Source organism: Vicia villosa, linkage group LG4, assembly GCF_029867415.1.
Source record: "Vicia villosa cultivar HV-30 ecotype Madison, WI linkage group LG4, Vvil1.0, whole genome shotgun sequence".
Lineage (NCBI taxonomy): Eukaryota > Viridiplantae > Streptophyta > Magnoliopsida > Fabales > Fabaceae > Vicia > Vicia villosa.
Window position 1 is genome coordinate 62,287,565 of NC_081183.1, and position 8,467 is coordinate 62,296,031.

At 37.1% G+C, this 8,467-nt stretch overlaps 1 protein-coding gene across 1 annotated transcript; it reads left to right on the plus strand.

The window, feature by feature from the left end:
- Nucleotides 1-308: 308 nt before the first annotated feature.
- Nucleotides 309-1,218, plus strand: LOC131597282 (uncharacterized). The gene is made up of 3 exons (XM_058869988.1): nucleotides 309-606; nucleotides 741-1,021; nucleotides 1,165-1,218. The coding sequence occupies exons 1-3, from the start codon at nucleotides 309-311 to the stop codon at nucleotides 1,216-1,218; spliced, it is 633 nt and encodes a 210-aa protein (XP_058725971.1).
- The last annotated feature ends 7,249 nt before the right edge of the window (nucleotides 1,219-8,467 follow it).

Consider the following 8,467-nt stretch of genomic DNA (forward strand, 5'->3'; position numbering starts at 1 on the left):
TGATTCACAAAGAAATTGAAGTTTATATGGACAACATGATTTCCAAGTGTGCATCAGAAAAAGAACATGTGGGGCACCTACTGAAGTTGTTCCAATGATTGAGAAAGTACAAACTCCATCTAAATCCAAGCAAGTGCACATTTGGTGTCCGCTCTAGAAAACTCTTGGGTTTCATTGTCAGCCAAAGAGGTATTAAAGTTAATCCCGACAAAGTCCAGGCTATTCAAGAAATGCCACCACCAAGAATAGAAAAACAAGTCAGAGGATTTCTTGGACGATTGAACTACATCTCCAGATTTATCTTCCATATGACTGCAACTTGTGGACCAATCTTCAAGATTCTCCGCAAGGATCAAGAGTGTAAATGGATAGAAGAATGGCAGAAAGCTTTTGATGATATCAAAGAATACCTGTTGGAGCCTCCAATCTTGAGCCCTCCGGTGGAAGGAAGACCATTGATCATGTATTTGACCGTACTTGAAGATTCTATGGGATGTGTCCTGGGTCAGCAAGACGAGTCTGGTCAAAAAGAGTATGCCATTTATTACTTGAGCAAAAAGTACATCGAATGTGAAACAAGATATTCACTGCTCGAGAAAACTTATTGTACTCTTGTATGGGCTGCTCGCCGGATAAGGCAGTACATGTTGACTCATATGACATATCTCATATCCAAAATGGATCCAATCAAACACTTGTTTGAAAAGCCTGCTTTGACTGGAAGAATTTCCTGCTGGCAGATGTTATTATCAGAGTACGACAACCAATATCGTTCCCAAAAGCCATCAAAGGAAGTGTTCTAGCCGATCATTTGGCTTATCAACCCATTGACAATGATCAATACTTGCAAGATGACTTCCTAGATGAAGATATCATGTACTTGAAATCAAAATATTATGAAGAGCCTTTACTGGAAGAAGGGCCTGATCCCGAATCCCGATGGGGTTTGATATTTGATGGAGCTGTTAACGCTTATGGTCGAGGAATTGGGGCAATCATTGTCATGCCACAAGGTTCTCAAGTACCATTTACTGCAATATTGATGTTTGATTGCACCAACAATATGGCAGAATACGAAGCTTGTATCAGGGACTAGAAGAAGCCATTGATCTTAGAATCAAGATTCTGGATGTATATGGAGATTCTGCTCTAGTTATTAATCAGATCAAAGGAGAATGGGAAACCCGGCATCCTGGATTAATTCCTTACACAGATTAAGCCCAAAGACTGCTGACCTTCTTCAACAAAGTTGAGTTTCACCACATACCTCGTGAGGAAAATCAAATGGCAGATGCATTGGCTACTCTGGCTTCCATGTATCAAGTGAGGTTTCCAAATGAAGTTCCCTAAATTACAATCATGCGCCTGGATAGGCCGGCTCACGTGTTCGCAGTTGAAGTTGTCACAGACAACAAGCCATGGTTTCATGACATCAAAATGTTTCTACAGAAACAAGAGTACCCACCTGGGGCATCTAGCAAAGACATAAGAACTTTGAGAAGATTGTCTGGTAATTTCTTCCTGACTGGAAATGTACTCTACAAGAGAAACTTTGATATGGTGTTGCTCAAATGCGTGGATAGACACAAAGCAAACCTTTTAATGCAAGAAATTCATGAAGGATCTTTTGTCACTCATGCCAATGGACATGCAATGACAAGAAAGATATTATGAGCAGGTTACTATTGGATGACAATGGAATCTGACTGCTACAAATATGTGAAGAAGTGCCACAAGTGCCAGATCTATGGTGATAAGATCCATGTACCTCCAATGCTTCTCAACGTTATCTCCTCTCCGTGATATGATCGGAATGATTGAACCAAAGGCTCCGAGTGGACATTGTTTCATCCTGGTCGCCATTGATTACTTCACCAAATAGGTTGAAGCTGCCTCTTACGCCAATGTTACTCGACAAGTGGTAGTAAGGTTTATCAAGAACAACCTCATTTGTCGCTATGGTGTACCCAATAGAATCATTACTGATAATGGTTCCAACCTGAACAATAAGATGATGAAAGAGTTGTGTGATGAATTCAAGATTGAGCATCACAATTCCTCTCCCTACCGACCAAAGATGAATGGAGCAGTAGAAGCAGCTAACAAGAATATTAAGAAGATTTTTCAGAAAATGGTTGTGACTTACAAAGATTGGCATGAAATGCTCCCTCTTGCTCTGCATGGATACCGCACTACAGTTTGCACTTCGACTGGGGCAACACCCTTCTCTTTGATATATGGCATGGAAGTCGTACTCCCGATAGAGGTTGAAATTCCTCCCATGAGAATCCTAATGGAAGCCAAGTTATCAGAAGTTGAATGGTGTCAAACAAGATACAACCAGTTGAATCTTATTGAAGAGAAAAAAATGGCCGCTCTGTGTCACGGTTAGCTTTACCAAGAAAGAATGAAAAGAGCTTTTGACAATAAAGTCAGACCTCGAAGATTCAAGGAAGGTGATCTCATGCTCAAGAAGATATTACCACTTCAACCAGATCCCAGGGGCAAACGGACTCCCAATTATGAAGGCCCATATGTTGTTAAGAGAGCCTTCTCAGGCGGTGCTTTGACTCTTACGACTATGGGTAGTGAAGAACTCCCACGTCCTGTGAATGCCTATATGGTCAAGAAATACTTCGCCTAAAAAAGAGAAAAAATAAAAAGCTCGCTAAGTCGAAAACCTGAAAGGGCGACTTAGAAAACAAGAGAGCGTCTCGGTTGATTGAAAACCTGAAAAGGCGGTCCAGGAAAAAATTAGATACAAACAAAAAGAAATAATTATCTTGATGGATTGAAAACCTACAAAGGCAATCCATGCAAAAGTTAGGGAATATGGCAATTAACTACATCCGGTATAACCTGACCATCCTGAAGATGCTTTTTGAAGACTTTCAACCGATGTCAGCGTACGCCTGATATTTAAAAGTTGTTAGGGAGACTAGTGATCATTGTATTTCAATGTACCCTTTCCATTAAAAAGTTACCATTTTCAAAACTTTTGTAATCCATGGAGTCATGCCATTCAGACTACCATTCCATTAAATAAAATTTGAGCCTTATCTCATTTTCTTGGAATTCTTGTATTTATTCTATCTTGCAAAATTTTGTTTTTAAAAAGATTTGAAGCAAAGTCAAAGTTGTTTTTTAAAATAAATAAAAGATAAAACGTTTTCTTAAAACTCTTGAACACAGAGGTAAATGTTGACCCTGAATCCCTAAAAGAGTTATTCCTCGAAACAAGAAACGAAGACACCAAATTATCCTCACAAGAGCAACTAGGTCTTGACACAAGTTGTCTCCAGCAAAAAACGGGCTTTCTTCTCGAAATGTGTTCCCCTGTTCAACGAGTTTTCTTCTCGGAATGAATCCTTTTGATAAAGAGTGATTTGGAGAGTGCTCTCTTCCCCAGCAATATTTGCACCCCCAACAGAAGATGTTATTGACAATCGGACGAGTATATACCCCGATGTTGTCATCCCCAACGTGGTCTTCTATATTACATGTCTGTTTTGTTAAGTATACACATAACACTCATTCATACATTCATATTTATGCACATCATATGCATCTTGTTAATGTGATAAAATTATTATTCCCCAAGCAATGTCTTTACTCCTTCCATTTAAGCGTCAGCTTTAGGCAGAAAGACCCACATCCTTGTGTTTCCCCATAGATTTATTCCTCATAGGAAGATCTTGTTTTATCTTATTCATCTATCTGTAGATAGGATGAATCCCCATTTTGAGCTTATTCCTCATTGGGAAATGTCTTGTTTGATGTCTCTTTCCAACTCTCTCTTGGATTGAACTTCGTCTCCAACAGATATTCATTTGGATCAGCGGATCCTGAATTCTAAGAATGCATTTTGCACAGTTGAAGACTTGGTATCTTCAAAGCCAGAACCTGTTTGTGGTTCCTCATAAAGTTGGATTTATATCCCCAGCAGTTGCTATTGCAGTTATTACCCGACAAGTAATGGTCTCTTTGTTTTAGCAGCTTGTATGTCCCCGATTTCCTTCTCAAAAGAAGATGACAGCCTCTACGGAGCAATTGAAGATTATTATGAATGGTTGGTCTCTCCAGCGTCGAGACAGTTCATGTTGAAGTTATTATGAATGGTTAGTCTCTCTAGCGTCAAGACAGTTCATGTTGAAGTTTATTATGAATGTTTGGTCTCTCCAACGTCGAGACAGTTCACGTTGAAGATTATTATGAATGGTTGGTCTCTCCAGCGTCGAGATAGTTCATGTTGAAGTTTATTATGAATGTTTAGTCTCTCCAGCATCGAGACAGTTCATGTTGAAGTTTATTATGAATGGTTGGTCTCTCCAGCGCCAAGATAGTTCATGTTGAAGATTATTATGAATGGTTGGTGTCTCTAGCGTCGAGACAGTTCATGTTGAAGATTATTATGAATGGTTGGTCTCTCCAGCGTCGAGACAGTTCATGTTAAATTTTGTTTTTTCCTTTGTGAATGGTGAGTCTCCCCATCGTATGAGACAGTTCATTGAGGAAGCCCATTAATCTCCTTCCCCAACATGTGAAAGCAGCCCATGGAGAAGATTAACCTTGTTGTATGAGAATCCATAACTTGGTGTTATGTTGTGTCTGAATCCATGACCTTTCTTTTCTGTCAGAAAGACTAATATTTTCACCTGGTTCATTCTGTGAGAATCCTGAATTTACCAAAGTCTGATACATTATTCATTTCCCCAAGTGTCAGGGACTGTTTATCGTATATCCCTAGTAGATCTGTTTCCATTCTCCTAGTCTAAAGGGGGGAATATTGTTGTTGTTCATTCCATATAAAATCAAAAAATATATATCTGCATTCATATCATATCATGCATGTGAGCTCTCAGGGTCCAAAATTATGCTATTGTTTTGTATTTAAGTCCCTCCTACCATGCTGAGACGAAGATTCCATCTTCCTCTCATCAGGTATCAGGAACTTAAATAGGGGCAGCTGTTGTACCCCAATTTTCGACCACTGAGATCCCACCATATTCCAAATAGCAGGATCATGATTATCATCATTCTCATCATGCATATATCATTTGCTAACCCAAAATACAAAAAAAATTGTTGTTTGTTGCTTGTGTCCTAAGACAAGAGACTGATCAAGAAGTGACTGAGCAAATTAGGGTTTTGAGGCCCACAAGGAAGCTCAACATTCTCCTATGATTCAAAGGGTTCTCTCATCAATATCTAAGTCCAAGGATAGCCCAATTCAAGATCAACAACTCTCAAGATCACCTGAGGCCCCAAATTAGGGTTTTGACCTATTTCCACTAGAGGGTTGACTTTTAATCAAGACATGGATCCAAGGCTCAAACCATGATTCAAGGGCATCCAAATCAACATTTTAGTCCACTCATATCATTCATTTGAGAAGGAGAGCTTGATTCATATGAAATCCACAAAACTACAATTCATTTGAAAAAGTCTACTGTGTGGGTCAACCATTGCCTTTTGAGAAAAATGGTCAACCATGAACTTTTAAGGATTCAAATCATCATCATATGATTATTGAACACATTTGGCCAAAGAAAATCAAGAAAATTCATCAAGATTCAAAAAGTCAACAAAAGTCAAAATTAGGGTTTTTAAGTGAATTTGACCTAATTTTGGGAACTCCAAATTTTGCCTACAAACTCAAAAATTTCCAAACATGAAAGTTGTAGATCTTGATCAAACAAACAACTCATCACAATGAACATTTCTTCAAAAAATGATTATTTTGAGAGATTTGGAATTTTGAAGATTATGTTCCAAAAAAACTTAGAAATGTTTTAAGTATTTTTACCTAGATTTTTCTCAACTTTGTGGCCATTTTTCTCCATGATCCCAAGTGAGTATGAGGTAAATTTTAACAAGTGGATTGTAGTATGTAGATAGGGCTTTCCAAAGAGATCAATAGCATGAAAATCCATGGATTGAGCTAGGAGAAAATGATTTTGCAAACAAGGCTCCATGAACACTTGAAGAATGATGAAGAACATGAAGAACAAGTTTGAATTTGGTTCAAATCTGAAGGAATCTCCAAAGTACAGCCCCTCTAACTTGTTTAAGAGGCCATAATCAGAAGATTAAACACTCTTTAGGGCTATGATCCAAGTGCTTAAACCATTAACCGTGGAATTATTCCATTTAAAGCATAAAGTTCACACTTCCATTTTGAAAAAGAGGCTTTAACTCAATCACTCTTGAATTGAGCCTCTAAACATGTCTCCTCTACACCAAAAGCAATTTAAATCCAACAAGTAAGCCTCTAATGTTTAGATCAAAATCATTGCAAGCATTCTTAAAGTTTGTACCTTCCATGGAAAACCAAAATTCACATAACTTCACAAAGAAGCATGATGGTACATCCTTCACACGTGAACTTAAAACTCTGAGATTTTTCCCTTCATGAACCCTAAATTATGCCTATAAATAGAGGCCCTTGCCTCTTGGATCAAATACACCAGAATTCTCCAAGTCACCTATCACTTGAAATTCTCATTTTCCTTATCTTTGCACTTTCATAGTGATTCTGAGATCCATTGATTCTGGGTGTCAACCAAGGTTTCAAACAACTTCTAAATACAATTTAGAACCTGTCTACCATTTCCACAACCTCTCAAACTCTCTCTAACCAAAAATCACCATTCTCACTCCATTAAAGGTCCATTTAAGGTCTTAACTTGTCAAAACCTAAACCAAACACAAACCTACCAAGTTAACCTTTCAAACAGCCTCTAATCATCATATAGAAGTTGTACAATACCTCTAAAAACTTACCAAATAACTCAAATACAAAATCACCATTTTCATTCCATTAAAACATACCTTTGAGCCATGAACTGAGAAACTTCATTTGGCTCGTGCGTTTTCAGGCCTTTTGTTTCAGATACCTTTTATATCACATATAGAAGCTATCCAAATACTTAATCCAACTCTGTTACATTTGGAACCAAGAGTTCTAGCCATAACTTTTTGTGTTTGTAGGTGATATCGAGTTTGAAGGTGCAGAGGTTTTCAAAGCTTTCTAAGCAATCAAATAGCTTCCTTGGAGGTCACTGAATGTTTCCAGATATTTGCAGCATCTCTGTAACACCTCCATTGTTGAATTCGACCTCCATTTTTAGAGGTATTAAACTTAAACTCGAGCATACTTTTTTTGACATCATTCTGATCTATTCTTGTTACCATTCTACTTAGAATTATGTAGGTAATGAAAGCCCTAAGGTCTTGGGGCTTAATTGTGTGTATTCATGACTTAATTTGAAAATTTAAAATTAGGGTTCATACGTTTTAAAGCTAAATTCATCAGTTCCAGTTTAAATAAATTCATGAGACCTATGTAGTTGAATTCTTGCTTAAAAATGGATCAAAATGCACTTTTATTTTGTTGAATTCGATTAAGATTCAAGAAAGTTTGAAAATCCAGCCATGGTTGTTGTTGATGTATTCCAACGAAGAAGATGAAGGCCTTTTGCGCCCTTCATCCATTTTCAAAATCCAGTCTTATGACATAATATGATGAAAGCGTGTTTTAAAACGAATACATCATTAGCTCACTTGGTCACCAGCGCGCCCTTAGTCCTCTCCCCCCTAGTGTGTGGGTTCGAACCCCACCTTTTGCACTTTTGTGAAATATTTTTGCTTTTTCAACCATTTATAACTTGCTTAGCTATTTTGACAATGGAATGGGCCTCATGATCACCAACTGGCGCTTGGCCCAGTGGTCTTGTTTTGAGCTGGTAAAGTGAAGGTCCTAAGTCCAATTCCTCCAAGGGCCAAACCTCTTTTTTTATCACCGATTTATTTCACTTTTTATTCAAACTTTGAAAATCATTTAAAAATAGGAAAATTAATATTTTTTACTTGTTGATTTTTTGTATGATTATTTATGTTGTCTATTTTAATGTCATAAATTAAAAATCCAAAAATATTTATTATTTATCTCATTTAAAAATTCATCAAAAACAAGTCTTTTTATGAATGAAAAATCAACTTAAAAATCATTTTATTTTCAATATTTCTTCAAAGTAGCTTTGTATATTTTTGTGAATATTTTTTTAGGGTTAGGATATCATGTCTTCGACTTTTCCATGCACCCTTAAACCAATCCTCTTTTAGGATTTGGTATTTAATCATTAAAATTAATTAGGTTTAGGTGTTTGCTTCAAAACCCTAATTTCAAACTCTAATTTCAAAACCCTATGTTTAAAACCCTAATCCAAAAAGAAACATGTTGATATTTGCTTATCTAACCCACATGCATGAGTTTCATATTCATCATCCACCATTCATTCATATATGAATACATTCGAAAGGTATAAACATCCTTTCCCATTATCATTGATGATTATTGTACTTACTTGTTTGTCCTTTTGTGACACATGTTATCACAGACACACTGGAGGTATCCATTGATTGTTTTCTTAAGTTGTTTGTTGAAAATCCAAAGGAATGGGAATGG

What these genes read in the sequence shown, in the direction of transcription:
- LOC131597282 (XM_058869988.1), top strand. Translation starts at nt 309, where the DNA reads ATGACTGCAACTTGTGGACCAATCTTCAAGATTCTCCGCAAGGATCAA. An exon ending in ACTGCTCGAGAAAACTTATT is followed by an intron (nt 607 to 740) that starts GTACTCTTGTAT and finishes TCCTGCTGGCAG; the next exon opens with ATGTTATTATCAGAGTACGA. An exon ending in TCATGCCACAAGGTTCTCAA is followed by an intron (nt 1,022 to 1,164) that starts GTACCATTTACT and finishes GTTATTAATCAG; the next exon opens with ATCAAAGGAGAATGGGAAAC.